Below are 15,944 nucleotides of genomic sequence, written 5' to 3' on the forward strand. Positions count from 1 at the left end.
ATATAATTATCAACTTTTAGCAGATTTTTATCTCCTAAATATTATTTTCAAAATTTTACAAAGTTATATCTTCTAAATAATATTTTAAATATTTTTTTCGAGTTTTACCATGTTTTTATTAGTTTTTTATCTCCTAAATATTAATTTTGTTTTTTATCAGATTATTTTCTCCTAAATATTATTTTCGATTTTTATCAAATTTTTATCTCCTAAATATTATTTTAAATAATAATTTTGATTTTAATCATATTTTATCTCCTAAATATTATTCTAATTATTATTTTCATATTTTATCAACTTTTATCTCATTAACATTATTTGAAATGTTATTTTCCATTTTTATCAAAGTTTTATCTTCTAACTATTATTTTAAATTTTATTTTCGATTTTTATCTCCTAAATATTATTTTTTGATTTTTTTATCAAATTTTTATCTCCTAAATATTATTTTAAATATTATTATCGATTTTCATCAAATTCTCCTAGATATTATTTATAATAATCTGATTTTCGATTTTTACAGAAAAGGGTAAATAAATCTGTTTTTCATCCCTAGCGAATTTTGTGACATCGTTTTACAGAATGTCTGCAACATTTGAATTTTATTTCTTCCCTACCTAAGGCTTCTTCTTTTGGTAACCCGACTTTAGATTTTGTTTTTTATCTTCTTCATCCTATTGACTGTGTGGCAATTAGTTTACATCTTTTTCCATCATGGCTTATAGGTAATTTCATTTTGTTAAATTATGTGTTTCATTAATTTATACCAAAGATTTCAAATTTTATGTATAACAATTATTTCATTTTATATGTTATTGGACATGTTATTGAAATGGATTATTTGAGAGAATTAACCAAAAATGGGCGGAGCCACAAGCTATTGGAAGTCGACCTTCAAGACTTATTGTTTGTATGCGATATTTAATTTATTGTTTATATTTATTTTTGTTTCTTAATTTTCCAATTGTTAATTCCAGTGGCAAAACAGCCTTAAAATGAGGCAGTGGAGAAGGGCTTAGTTCCGATGCAACATGTATAGATGACATTTTATGTTGTCGATAGTTTAGTTTTGATTATGTTAACTAAGTTATTAAATCTAATTACTTTTAAGCTCAACATGATAGCATAGTTGATGATTTTTTTCCTGGTTCAAATTTTCAATCTACTGGTATTAGCTGATTCAATTCATTTGGAAAATTATTCAACAGTAAAGTTATTTCCTTTTTTTTGTATGTAGTATACTTAATAATGTTCCAGTATAATAGAATTTTGATGATACGATAAATCAATGATTTGTTTATATTCTTACAACATCAAAACAATGCAATTTGTTGTCCCGTGCATCGCACGGGTACAATTACTAGTAAATAATTAAAGAAATATCATTAAGATTTTTTAGGGTTGCCCATCGTTATTTCTTTTATATATAAGATAATATTAATCCAACCCATCCTTTTTAACAAAATATTCAGTATTTCAAAGTTCAAACTTTTCAAGAATTAAACTATTGACTAATTGCTCACGAATTATGTTATTTAATTGACTTGGTACACAATCATTTTTTCAATAGTTATCTCTAATTAATATTGTATATTAGCTACTTTAGTTGAACTCAATATCTTATTAGATTTGGGTTAGCGTATAATAATAGAAACTCGATTCCATTGACCATTGTGTATAATATTTGAACAAAATAAATAAAATCACAATCAAAGAGTTTAAAATTTTATGTGTTGAATTTGTTTGAATTGTGAAAATAAGGAATTAAATCAAACGAATCAGATTGAAATTAAAAGATTCAAAATTGACAAATTGATTTCAATTTTGTTCCAAAAAGACAAAATTCGGAATTGAAATGAAGAAGCTAGTTTGAAATTCAAATATTGCCCTTTTTCTTTTGCTTCACAAATGGCCTCAGCTGGGGGCTAAACCGTAAATGTACAAAACCCATTACGGAAGAAGAACACAATTAGGCTGGAAAGTAGTGTGTAATGTCGGGTTTAGTGTAAAGTGCCCCCGCTAACCTTGTTTTTGTCTTTCTAATAATAATCTAATTATGCGTGTGGACAAAAAATAAATAGCACTATATAAATTTTAGAGAGAGAAAATGCAATTAAAAATTACTCAAAATCATACAAAACGAATACTTTATCCAGCCAGTTAATTTCTAGAGAGAGAAATATATACAAAAAGCAACTCAATTTCCTCTACGTACATACACTCGCATATACTTTGAACTGGATATTGGTGGATTTGAAGCGTCGGAGCAGCAGAAGTTGTTGAATTATTAACCGGAAGAAGAAAAAAGGAGCTTCGATTTTGCTTTATTTTTATTTTTTTCAATTTTTTTTTTCTAGCTTGGGAAAATCCTGGAGGTGCCCTCACCGGGTTAGCTCCGATCTGACTCAGTGAGTCGTGGTTCGAATTTTCACTTGGTGTTGATGATCTGAGGAGCCAGGGGTCGAGTTCAAACTCGGATATGGTACGTAGTAGATTCCTGAAACGACTCCTCCGCTGCCGTTTTGATGTGTGTTTGGACTTGCTTTGATTTCGTTTTGACTGAGGTTTAGTCAATTTGAGTCAGTAGAAAATCATACTCCATTTTTCAGCAGCTGCTGGATAATCCGTGCTATTCTTTTTAGCTATTTTTCTTATTAAATGCCAACGATTGTTATTGAAGCATTCACCATTTTGTAGTTATTTGTGCTTAGCTTCAATTGAAATGTAGTGATGGCTCCAATTTTTAACAACTCCCCCCTGTTTCAGAATACATTCTTGAGCAGCCCTAGATAATTAATCAATTCTCTTGTATAAAGCTGTTGATATACAACTCAGGTTTAGTAAAATAGGTTTGGCAATAGGTTTACAGCACTGTTGAGATTTTAGTATAGCTTTGGCATTACACTCCTGATAGTAGTTAGATTGGGAACTTTAAAAATCGTAGCATAGCTTTGTTGTCACCGAGAAAATTCGTAGCAAGAAGCTGAGGTTCGGGCACTGTTGTCTTGGATTATAACAAATCCTTCGAAATTTGTCATCAAAAGTTCTTTTCCGTACTAATATCTAATTTACTCGATTCAAATAGATAGACGCTGCATGCTAATGAGTGAGATTAATTTATTCTTAAGGGATGAGTTCATTTCTTAAACTGTTTTGTTCTCCACAGAGCACTCTATTTTCAAGTTGAGATTTCTCCTCTTTTTTCGGTAGCCTATATTTGAGGAGGGGAACATGGCACATGGAAAACGTTTGTGTGTTGTAGCAGTTTCTTGTTTCCTCTTCTATATACTGAATGAAGATATTTCTGACAATGAGTTTGTGTACAGATGATTGTTTATTTAATTTTTAATGACGTTTCTAATGATTGCTTTATCGTGTATCATTTTGCAGGCATCATCTGTTAACATTATTGTTGGTTCTCATGTATGGGTTGAGGATCCAGTTTTGGCATGGATAGATGGCCAAATAACCCGGATAAATGGCCAAGATGTTCATGTTCAAACTACAAATGGAAAAAAGGTCGATGCCCCCCCTCTTTTCTTTTTCTTTTTTTTTGCGACAAATATATGTTCTGCTGATGAAATAACCAAATATTTACTTTTATAGTTATGGGAAGATTTATCAGGTCAAATTACTATTTCTCTCCAGTATTCACTATTTTTAGGCATGTTAGTCCTCCTTGCTTCAGTCAGTGTGAGGCATCCAATTATTTTCATTTCGAATAGACACCCTGAAATTAGAACCCAATATTTCCTTTCTCGTATTATATTGATGTGGGTTTCTGCTCTAGATCACCTCATATTAGTTGATGTATAGTTCACTAGATTGAATTTAAGAACTTTCTTATCTGAACTTGAACCGGACTGATATAATTTTTTTTTTCCAGCACACCTTTGTTGTATTTGTAAATCTAATGCCATCTAAATTTCAGGTCGTCACTAATATCTCAAAAGTGTTTCCAAAGGATACTGAAGCGCCACCTGGAGGTGTAGATGATATGACTAAGCTTTCATATTTGCATGAACCTGGAGTTATGCAAAACCTGGCTGCTAGATATGAACTTAACGAAATATATGTAAGCCTTATGATGTCCTTGACGATTATTATGTGCAAGCACTATTTGTTTGTCATGTGGACCTGCAAAGAAGGATTTACCAGTAACTTTCTCCTTAAAGCCATGATCTAATTGTTATTATGTTATCATTCACAGACATATACTGGGAATATTCTGATTGCAATCAATCCTTTTCAAAGATTACCTCATCTATATGATACTCACATGATGGAGCAATACAAAGGAGCAGCACTTGGAGAGCTTAGTCCTCATGTTTTTGCAATTGCAGATGTTGCTTACAGGTGATCTTTGATGAACATGCAAAATGGTTTTATTGTGTCTTTGGGGGATCTGTGGGTTGGGCTGAGGTGAAGGGATATTTTGACCTGTTTACCTGTCACTTTTTGCGATCAGGGCGATGATCAATGAAGGAAAGAGCAACTCCATCTTAGTTAGTGGTGAAAGTGGTGCTGGTAAAACCGAAACAACAAAAATGCTTATGAGATATCTTGCACACCTCGGTGGTCGGTCTGGAGTGGAAGGACGGACTGTAGAACAACAAGTTTTAGAAGTAAGATCGGAGTTTACTTTGATGGGGCTTACATTTAATTTTGTTCTGCAAAAAAGGTTATACCTAGAAGAATATTTGATGTTTGAGAAACTGTTGTCTTGTTCTGTAATCGTATTGGTCATTTATTACAGTCAAATCCAGTACTTGAAGCATTTGGAAATGCCAAAACAGTCAGAAATAACAACTCTAGGTGAGTGACTGTGTCAAACTTCTTTGATCAGTATTAACACGATTTGTTAGTTGTACTAGCATAATTCTTTTTATTGATTGAAATATATTTGAAAAATGCTATAGAAAGTGTAATGACTTTGATAATGTTGCATTCATGCAGTCGTTTCGGTAAATTTGTTGAAATTCAATTTGACAAAAGTGGGAGGATATCTGGAGCAGCGGTTAGAACTTACTTGCTGGAGAGATCTCGTGTTTGCCAGATTTCAGATCCTGAAAGAAACTACCATTGCTTCTATCTTCTCTGTGCAGCGCCTCCTGAGGTATTTGTTCTCATTTTTTTTTCTTGTAGCTTAGTTCCCAATTTCTTCAAAGCTTTTGCATCTGATATGTTTCTGGAGGTGCATTATCATTTGAGAGGTTTTATTCTGCAGGAAAGAGAGAAGTATAAACTGGGAAGTCCAGAATCATATCATTATCTCAACCAGTCTAAGTGTTACAAACTGGATGGAGTAAGTGATGCTGAAGAATACCTTGCAACCAGAAGGGCTATGGATATTGTTGGAATCAGTGAGGAAGAGCAGGTTACTAGTTCCCTAAAAGACACCATTATTGACTATTGTGCTTACCGGTATATTTTCTAAATATATATGTAAGACTGTGTGGATTTTTCCAGGATTCAATATTTAAGGTTGTTGCCGCAATTCTTCATCTTGGCAATATTGAATTTGCCAAAGGGGAGGAGATTGATTCCTCTGTGATTAAGGATGAGAAGTCAAGATTTCATCTGAATACGACTGCCGAGTTACTCAAGTAGGGATATAGTCTTTTTTTGGATATTGAGTGGATGTTCCTATCTGGATCCACGTGGAATTGTATATGATGAATTTAATTCAATAGGTGTGATCCCAAGAGTTTAGAAGACGCACTCATTAAGCGTGTGATGGTCACACCTGAGGAAATTATCACAAGGACTCTTGATCCAGAAGCTGCCTTAGGTAGCAAGGATGCTTTTGCAAAGACTATATATTCTCGCTTGTTTGACTGGTAAGTGAAAACTGTGCTTCAGTGATCTAACTTGTATAAACATACTTCTACAATATTGTGAACATGAATGTTTGCAATTTGATTTTGAACTCTTGTATGTATTGTTTACAGGATCGTGGAAAAAATAAATATTTCAATTGGGCAGGATCCTAACTCAAAAGCAATAATTGGAGTTCTTGATATATATGGGTTTGAAAGTTTTAAGCACAATAGGTAAGCTCTTACCTAGATATGTCATTTGCAATGTACATTTAAGATATTGGTGTCATCCTGACATTCCTTACATATACAACAGTTTTGAGCAGTTCTGCATCAATTTCACCAATGAAAAACTGCAGCAGCATTTTAATCAGGTCCTTTCTCTTTCTTTTGAAGTCCTACTTCTTTGTAATTCGAACACTTGATCTTATTGGAGTTTTTGAATTGATCATTTCAGCATGTATTTAAGATGGAACAAGAAGACTATGAGAAAGAACAGATAAATTGGAGCTACATAGAGTTTGTTGATAACCAAGACGTTCTTGATTTAATTGAAAAGGTTTGAGACTGAGATGATTTTTCATTTATCGTACTGCTTAGTTGATCTATTTAATTGTTCATAAATAAGTATGTTATTGGTCAGTTTTTGGATGAATGAATATTCCTTATATTCTGTTTCTGTCTATGTGTCGTCTCTCTGCCAATGCCATTATAACTTTATTTACTTTTATTTTTGTTGTTATTTATTACAGAAACCAGGAGGAATAATTGCACTACTAGATGAAGCTTGGTATGACTCCTCATACTTTATTTTCAATTAGTTTCCTATTCTTGTAGATTTTCATATTCGCTTGTATATTTCTCTAATGTGTTCATCCATGTGGCTGGATTTCTTAATCTCTATTCATTATGCCATTTTTCTGTTATTATTGATGAATTTATCAAATAATTTCTAAAGATTTAGCATTCTCTTTCCATTTATTTTATGCATATAATGTATTTGTCACTGATACTGTTGTTTCTTGCAGTATGTTTCCTAAATCTACTCACGAGACATTTGCTCAGAAAATGTATCAGACCTTTGCCAAAAATAAGCGCTTCATCAAACCAAAACTCTCACGCACCAATTTTACAATATCTCACTATGCAGGGGAGGTAATGATGCATGTATTTAAGTATTTGCTCTTGTGCAGAAAAGAGCTGGGGAAGAAAAAAATATATTGGACACCTGTGTAAAGATTCTTTGTACCATCTTAATTGCAGGTGACCTATATGGCAGACCTGTTCCTGGATAAGAACAAAGATTATGTGGTGGCAGAACATCAAGACTTATTAACAGCTTCAGAGTGCCCTTTTGTAGCTGGTTTATTTCCTGCCCTTCCAGAAGAATCATCAAAGTCCTCCAAATTTTCTTCAATAGGTTCACGTTTTAAGGTACTTTCGAATCCCTGGCCTTAATTTAATTCATTATCTCTCTTGTAGGCACTTGTGCTGGACTGAGGTTTACCCAGGTGATAGAAACACCTAGTACATTAAAAGTACACCTAAGGCTTGTTTAATTCCTGATCAGTGTCAATCATTATGGTGCTGAATAAAGCAACGAGATTAGCCAATAATTGGGAGTTAAAGGATTTATATGTTCATATTTTCAGAAGAACAGCCAATAATTCAGAAGATATATGCATAAGATTTATATTTTGTGCTTGCAGCTACAACTACAATCTTTAATGGAGACATTAAGCTCAACAGAACCTCATTACATCAGATGTGTAAAACCGAACAGTGTTCTCAAGCCTTTCATTTTTGAGAATGTTAACATAATTCAGCAACTGCGATGCGGTGTAAGTATTCTGCGAAGCCTAATTCTTGTTCAAAATTCAATTTAATCTAGCAAGTTGAGTTTGACAACAAATTCTCATTTTCAGTTTCTTACGGAGATGTGCTAAAACGTTTCATTATGATATAGGGTGTTCTTGAAGCTATTAGAATTAGTTGTGCTGGATATCCCACCAGACGTACATTTTATGAATTTCTTCTTCGTTTTGGTGTTCTCGCTCCTGAAGTTTTGGAAAGGAAGTAAGTCTTTTTTGGGCTGCTTGATTCTTTCTCGAACTTAAACATGTGTATCACCGTGCACCATGCTTTATTTCTCCATGTTTTCATCTGTTATTATAGTTCTTTTACTTTTTCTTTTTGCGCTTGCAAATAAGTCCTTAATAATTGCCCTGCAGCTCTGATGACAAGGCTGCATGTCAGATGATTTTAGAAAAAATGGGATTAAAAGGCTATCAGGTAATTTGCGTGAATATGGTGTTTCCATTAAATACCTTTATTGACTCTTAACTTAATTACAAGATCCATGAGAGGTTTGACCAACCCATTAATTAAATGAAAATATCATTATTTATTCTTATTTCCCTCGCAACCTCACGAAATTAAATATTCAGATGTATGTGGAAATCAATATACAACAAATTAGAACTCGGTTAAGTACTATAAACTGCTATATTTTAATATATTTAACTATTTATCATAATGTTACTTTAGATATCTCAATATGAATAAGTACTATCATTCTTGAAGTATAAAAGAATTATTAAATTCAAACTTCTATAAAATAGAAAACAATTTAGATGATAAAGTTAAAATTTAAATACAACTCGAGAACATTAGTAAAAAAAAAAAATAACAGCTTATTGTATTTTAATTAACTCTAGTTCTGTACTTCTGATACTTATTAATGCTATGAAAAATGTAGATATGTTTAAAGTATTACTCAAAGTACTAAGTTTTATTTTAACTGGTTAACCGTAGTGTATTTTAATTTCCTATCATAAAATTGAAATTTTGATATCTTCAAATTTTTGATGGTTTGTCGTAGGGGTTATTTTTTATTTCAAAATTTAGAGTGGTAGTTTTTGTAAGTAGGCCTAATCTCAAGCCTACCTTATATAATTAACCATTTTCACTTCAGACTGTGGTTTGTGAGGGTTGCACTTACATATAAATCTGGAAGTAATTCATGGACTATGCTTAAGTACTCTGTTTGGGTTATAAATACTGGCTCTGCTGTCCATGTGACTTGCTCAGACTTACATTTGTAGGGATCAACATTATTTTCTTCTCTAGTTCGACCATTATTGTATCCAGGACATGCATGGAACTATCTTTATGTTATGCTTCTCTATGCAGTTAGGTAAGACGAAGGTCTTCCTACGTGCTGGTCAAATGGCCGAGCTTGATGCTAGGAGAACAGAGGTTCTTGGGAATGCAGCCAGAACACTTCAAAGGCAAATTCGTACTTATATTGCTAGGAAAGATTTTGTTTTGTTGCGAAAAGCTGCTATCCAATTGCAATCGTGTTGGCGAGGTAGGTCTGGATAGATATTCGTTCGGTCTTATTTCAGCCTTCATCACTTATTCAAGAAGAGCATCTGAAACAGTATGGATATCTTAATAGGATGTAGTAGAACCATTATATAATTTGACAGATGAGATAAAGTTTCGAGAATTTTAGTAATTCTAATACAAGAGAATGGTCATAATTTTTAAGTTCAATGCTCAAGGAACCTAGTGACCAGTCATATTCATACTTGTGTGCACATAAAATTCAATCTCACTTACATAACTTGTCAACTGAAATTTAAGAAAATTCTCCATTTACGTCGTCTAAATTTTATAAGATTTTGTTAACTGTGTCATCTTTCTATTTAATTTTTATTCGTTCAATGGTAACTTTTGTTTTGTAATTGTTTAGCTATATCGGCTTGCAATCTTTATGAGCAATTGCGACGTGAAGCTGCCGCTCTAAAGATTCAGAAGAACTTCAGATATCACACTGCCCGGTTGTCCTACTTAACATTGCAGAATTCTGCTATCATAGTGCAGGCTGGCATGAGAGCAATGACTGCTCGCAGTGAATTCAGATTCAGGAAACAGACAAAGGCTGCAATCAAAATTCAGGTCCTCTTTTTACTTCATACTGCAAAATATCCAACAGAAGATTGGTGGGTCTGGAGAATGCAAGGAAATTGATTTGATGTTGACTATTCGTACATGATTTTGCTGCTTGTGTGCAGGCTCACGTACGTTGTCACAGAGAGTACTCTTATTACAGACGTCTCCAAAAGGCTGCTATTGTTACCCAATGTGGTTGGAGACGACGTGTTGCTAGGAAAGAGCTTCGAAATCTCAAAATGGTTCTGATCTATCTTTTATTTGTCTTCATTGTTGGAAACAGGTTTCTTCTTGCTCTTTGCATGAACATTTTGAGTATTGAATCAGGCTGCAAGGGAAACAGGAGCCCTAAAAGAAGCTAAAGACAAGTTAGAAAAGAAAGTAGAGGAGCTTACATGGCGCTTACAGTTGGAGAGGCGATTAAGGGTAATCAAATTGACAAAATTTGAATGATCCATTGCTATTGACTTAACTTGTCTTCCATTACCTTCCCTTTCTTTTTCTGTTGAATATAGACTGAGTTGGAAGACACAAAAGCACAAGAAATCGCAAAGTTACAGGAGGCATTGCGCTCGATGCAAATACAAGTGGAAGATGCAAATGCTAGAGTGATACAAGAACGAGAAGCATCACGCAAAGCAATTGAAGAAGCTCCTCCAGTAATTAAAGAAACCCCAGTTGTGATTCAAGACACGGCGAAGATTGATGCATTAACAGCTGAGGTAGAAAGTCTGAAGGTAAGAATTTACTGTAGGTATCAATTGCTTGAACGGGCAATATTAACAAAACACAAGGACTTCATTTGTAACATCTTTTTTTACTCTAAAAACTTGACTTGGTTAAAGAAGCAAAGTGCTATCATCATCATCTAATTGAATCATTTTTTAAGCGGATTCGTTATTGTGTTTAGGTGTCGCTGCTGTCAGAAAAACAGGCTGCAGAAGAGGCTAAAAAGGCCAGTGCAGATGCTGAGACCAGAAATATGGATTTGGCTAAAAAATTACAGGAAGCTGAAGGAAAAGTGGATCAACTTCAAGATTCTGCACAGAGGTATATTTACAAAAAGTGACTCTGGAACTTTATAAACTCTTGTTTTGATCAGTTAGCTCGGAAACAATCTTGTTTCCCTATTTCTCCCCTGGAGGAAGGCAGGGGACTCCTCATATGTTTCCATGCAGTTCCTTTCTTGATTTTTGTTTCGGCCAGCAAATATCTAAAATTTCTAATAATTACTTGTTGCTTGCTTTGCCCCTGCAACTTTTGTGGTTTGGAATTACAGTTTCTTACCTGTTGAAGAACCAATTTTCTTTCCATGTGACATGTTTTTCTTAAATAAAAGGCAATTGGTGTATTTAGAAGCGACAACACCCCCACAGGAATAAAATAAAAAACAAGAAAGGATAAACTCAAATGGCTCGTCTCCCTAAACAAAAGAAAATAACTAGCACCAAATTTATGTACATATTCTGCATGCTTTATGTATTTGATTGTGTTTTCTTCTCTTATGTTAGGCTTGAAGAGAAGCTGTCAAACCTTGAATCAGAGAATCAGGTACTTCGTCAACAAGCTCTGACTATGTCACCTACTGGCAAATCAATATCTGCCCGACCCAGGACAACTATTATTCAGGTAATACTAATATACCTGATTTTGTATCATACTTGTTACATGTGGAGGTAAGTCTTATATCGTCCTGGTGAAATTACAGAGAACTCCGGAGAACGGAAATATTCTCAATGGAGAAACGAAGCCAGCACATGTAATACTATATCATCATTGTGATTTTAAATTTTAGAGATGGAGTATTTGTGTGAGTTTGTTTGGTTTAGATATCTTTAATTCTTATGGCCTGTTGCTTATTGTAGGATAAGGCCCTCGTCGTGTCAAATCGGAAGGAGCCTGAATCTGAGGAGAAACCCCAGAAATCTCTTAACGAAAAGCAACAAGTTAGTGCTGGTGGATGTGTATATCAAAATTAGTTCTATTACAGAAGCCTAGTTTTAATAAATTTTGATCTCCCCACCACCAGAATTAATAACTGTAATTAATGTACTTACTTAAATCTGCTGGTTCCACAGGAAAACCAGGACCTCCTGATAAAGTGCATTTCAGAAGATTTGGGATTTTCTGGTGGCAAACCTGTTGCTGCTTGTGTCATTTACAAAAGCCTTCTTCACTGGAGGTCATTTGAGGTTGAGAGGACTAGTGTGTTCGACCGCATAATTCAAACTATAGCTTCATCCATAGAGGTAAATGAATTACAGTACATATTTAATATATCATCTCTGAATGCGGCTAATTTCATCAGTTGATTGTGTGAAATTTCTGAATACGTTTTCATAAATTAGACGCTGTTTGATGGGTTCTTTCTTTCTTTAATGCACTTGCAACCATTATGACACTAAATTCATTACATCTGTTGAAGGCTCCTGAAAATAATGATGTATTAGCATATTGGTTATGTAATGCATCCACATTGTTGATGCTCCTTCAACATACACTCAAAGCAAACGGTGCAGCTAGCTTGACCCCCCAACGACGAAGGTCATCATCAGCTTCTCTTTTCGGGAGGATGTCACAAGTATGGACTTTATTTTTACCTATCTCCTCTGTGTAATCTGTTAACAATATATTTTAGTTTCTTATTCTCCTATTCTTCTTGATGTTTATTCTGAAGGGATTGAGGGCATCTCCACAGAGTGCCGGACTTTCATTTCTCAACAATAGGATGCTTGGTCGAGTAGATGACTTGCGGCAAGTTGAAGCCAAATATCCTGCTTTGTTGTTCAAGCAGCAGCTTACTGCTTTCCTGGAGAAGATATACGGAATGATCAGAGACAATCTGAAGAAAGAGATTTCGCCTTTGCTTGGTTTATGTATCCAGGTAAATCCAGCATAATATATTCTTCATGCTATAATGGTTTCTATATTCGGATTCCAATTGATAGATTTCTTTCTCTTGGTCTATAAACCTTGTGTATGAGCTTTGGAAATTTTGATCTGCGAATGAATATGTGAAGAGTTTTTTACTCTATTTATTTCCAAGAAACCAGCTTGTAGTACTTTTACGTTTATCCTTTTTCTTCTATATCTTTATTTCTCGGGTGTTACTAAGATGTTGGATCACTAAGAGTAAACAGTTAACCATGATTTGGCTGCAAAACGAATTCTTTTGCAGGCTCCCAGAACATCTCGTGCAAGTTTAGTAAAAGGTCGTCAACAAGCTAGTGCTGTTGCTCAACAAACACTTATTGCTCATTGGCAGAGCATTGTAAAAAGCCTAAACAACTACTTAAACATGATGAAAGCAAATTATGTAAGATGCTTAAACAAGTCAGCTTGGCTTTTCTATTGTTGAAAAAACATACTTATTAACTTATGGTGATGTCATTACAGGTTCCCGCTTTCCTAGTAAGAAAGGTTTTCAGTCAAATATTCTCGTTCATCAATGTCCAATTATTCAACAGGCAAGCCCATCGTTTATCATAGAAAATATTATCTGACAATGCAAGTTTGAATAATTTTCTTTCCAAATTATTTCAGTCTTCTTTTACGGCGCGAATGCTGCTCATTCAGCAACGGGGAGTATGTGAAATCTGGGTTGGCTGAATTAGAGCAATGGTGTTGCTATGCAACTGATGAAGTAAGCTTTCATTTGATTAGTTTCTGTCACCAGCTACTTCAAATTAGTCCCTTACTAACCGTATTATTGGTGTACAGTATGTGGGCTCATCTTGGGATGAATTGAAGCATATCAGACAGGCAGTTGGATTCTTGGTAGAGATCAGATTCAGTTTCCTTCCCGCAGAATTTTTTATCTGACTCTTGATTATATGGATTGCTAACCTAAATGAATCCTTTTTTACTCAAATTTCAGGTCATACATCAAAAGCCCAAGAAGACTTTGAATGAAATCAGCAACGAACTTTGTCCTGTGAGTGAACCATCATCCAGCTTTTGTTTCTTTAGCCTATCAGATTTTGTCATTCAGTACGACCATTAAACAATTTCTCATCATTTCGCCAGGTGCTAAGCATTCAACAACTGTATAGGATTAGCACCATGTACTGGGATGACAAATACGGTACTCATAGTGTTTCTTCAGATGTAAGTTTTCTAACTTGAATTTGCCTCACCCTTACTAAATTTTTTTTATTTTTTTTTATTTTTTTTTAATTTGAAGAACACCCTTGTTAAGTCTATTAGCTATGTTTTGTGCAAACAATTGCTATTTGTTTTCACGGTCTTATTTAATCGTTGGTTTCCTGGTCTATCCTTTTTTTGACTAAATAGGTCATTTCAAGTATGAGAGTTTTGATGACAGAAGACTCGAACAATTCCGTGAGCAGTTCATTTCTGTTAGACGATGACTCGAGGTAATTGTTTAAAATCTTTGGTTTTAGTACGTTTTCTGAAACAGTTCAAATTATCTTTAAATTTTTTTTCCATTGTTAATTAGCATTGATGAAAATTTAAATATAATCCTATGTAGAGAAAATTTACTATAAATAGGAAGTGGGTGGAATTGTCACAAAATATTTGCCGATATAGTCAACATTTTCATTATTATCGGAAGTTACTAATTATGTACAGTTTTACAAAAATAGTACATACGTCGTTGAGGTTATGTCTAATTATAGTTAAACCTGCCCAAGTTTGGAAAATTACACAAATCTTGCAAACGGTAACTACTTCACCCCATCTGGTCGTTGACTAATGGGAAATTGACGATGTAGGCTATTCACATTTTCAAATACTACTTTATTAGAAGGTTAAGTGTTGGTAGAAACCAAATCTCACTTGAGATTGGAGTAATATATCAGACCCGATGGAGTTTAGGTGTAATTAGACCCAACCTCAAGGGAGAATGACATAACTTAGCCTTACGAATGAAGCCTCTCTCAATTTCTATGAACCTGAATTTTGCATTTCTCGACTACAAAACCAAAGACGTGATTCTTGTGCATCAAATTTCCGGGTTAACAAAAAACACATTTTGCAGCATCCCCTTCTCTGTGGATGACCTCTCCAAATCCATGCAACAAGTGGATGTTGCTGACGTGGAGCCTCCCCCTTTAATCCGTGAAAATTCCGGGTTCGTATTCTTACACCAAAGGTCAGATTAATGATGGCTGTGGAGTGTTGAATTCGAAAGTGAAGCTGCATCCAGATATTTGTGCATACATTTTATCAAAGGCTGTTGTATATTTTTCATCGTGATTTTCTCGGGCAACGTTATTTGCTTGTTGCCTGAGTTAATTCCAATTTCACCCCTCGTGCCTTTTCAACACGAGAGGCAATTGCCAAAAGACCATACGGCTGCTATCTTTGTTTGTAATGATATGCAAATTACAGGCATTTAGCATTTGGCGAAAAATGTTTGTTTCCCTTGTTTTTGTTTGGGGTGTTAAAGTGATAGAAGTTGGCAGATGTTAGGCGTTTTCGTTTTTGTTTCTGTTGTTTGCGGTGTCTGTAAGGTGTTGTATTTCTTTTGTTGCATATTGGCGTGTCAAAACAAGACAAGACACTGTATATATGATGGATTTATTCAATTCATTTTCTCTAGTCTTAGCAAAGAATATTATTTTGACTTATATTTTGGTTTCGAAAAGTTTTTATTTATTCTTCTCGTTTGGTTGGTAAGATTAATCATAGTTAATGAATTAAATTGGACCTTATTCGATGTTTGATCAGCTGAATACAGATTTTCAAACATATCTGCAATTGTGGGAAAATTATGAACTAGACCTTCTATAGTCCAAATACATGATTGGATTTGTATAAGATTACGTGATCGTACGTAATCTTATCTTGACTAATTATATCTTATCAATCAAACGACTTTCTAACAAAAATCAACATATAAAGAACAACGATGATAACCACATATAAAATAAAGAGGGGCAATATGCCAAACACCCTTCATTGGAATTTTAATTCTTGATAAATCCATTATTTATAAATGATATTTGAGATAAATCCAATGGGCCTTAAAAACCATATATGCCCCCACTAATTATTAATTAGTATAACTATTTAATTAAAAAAAATTACACTCATAATCTACACCCAAATCTTTTCCTAAAATTATTCCTCTCATTACGTTAATTCAATTTTTTTTCCTTTTCTTTTTTATTTTGTTTAATAGTTTTCTTTATTTCTATTTGA

General features: G+C 34.0%; 1 protein-coding gene across 1 annotated transcript; it reads left to right on the forward strand.

Moving 5' to 3' along the window:
- Nucleotides 1-1,956: 1,956 nt before the first annotated feature.
- On the forward strand, nucleotides 1,957-15,352 carry LOC105968037 (myosin-17). The gene is made up of 39 exons (XM_012992632.2): nucleotides 1,957-2,482; nucleotides 3,391-3,519; nucleotides 3,932-4,075; nucleotides 4,211-4,356; nucleotides 4,469-4,625; nucleotides 4,757-4,815; nucleotides 4,957-5,116; nucleotides 5,228-5,377; nucleotides 5,470-5,606; nucleotides 5,694-5,840; nucleotides 5,952-6,053; nucleotides 6,136-6,193; nucleotides 6,277-6,378; nucleotides 6,572-6,609; nucleotides 6,848-6,974; nucleotides 7,083-7,253; nucleotides 7,529-7,660; nucleotides 7,786-7,895; nucleotides 8,051-8,111; nucleotides 9,012-9,189; nucleotides 9,577-9,782; nucleotides 9,899-10,018; nucleotides 10,104-10,202; nucleotides 10,292-10,513; nucleotides 10,687-10,826; nucleotides 11,288-11,405; nucleotides 11,485-11,535; nucleotides 11,642-11,722; nucleotides 11,855-12,025; nucleotides 12,202-12,357; nucleotides 12,454-12,660; nucleotides 12,955-13,092; nucleotides 13,173-13,243; nucleotides 13,320-13,419; nucleotides 13,497-13,553; nucleotides 13,654-13,710; nucleotides 13,803-13,883; nucleotides 14,070-14,152; nucleotides 14,779-15,352. The coding sequence occupies exons 1-39, from the start codon at nucleotides 2,480-2,482 to the stop codon at nucleotides 14,900-14,902; spliced, it is 4,593 nt and encodes a 1,530-aa protein (XP_012848086.2). The 5' UTR covers nucleotides 1,957-2,479; the 3' UTR covers nucleotides 14,903-15,352.
- Nucleotides 15,353-15,944: the final 592 nt, after the last annotated feature.

Source organism: Erythranthe guttata, chromosome 12, assembly GCF_056151865.1.
Source record: "Erythranthe guttata isolate IM_541 chromosome 12, IM_541, whole genome shotgun sequence".
In the NCBI taxonomy this organism is placed as follows: domain Eukaryota; kingdom Viridiplantae; phylum Streptophyta; class Magnoliopsida; order Lamiales; family Phrymaceae; genus Erythranthe; species Erythranthe guttata.

Excerpts from the sequence above, each read along its gene's own strand:
- LOC105968037 (XM_012992632.2), top strand. Across the intron at positions 4,816-4,956 it reads GTCAGAAATAACAACTCTAG|TCGTTTCGGTAAATTTGTTG; the intron begins GTGAGTGACTGT and ends GCATTCATGCAG. Across the intron at positions 5,841-5,951 it reads TATTCTCGCTTGTTTGACTG|GATCGTGGAAAAAATAAATA; the intron begins GTAAGTGAAAAC and ends TATTGTTTACAG.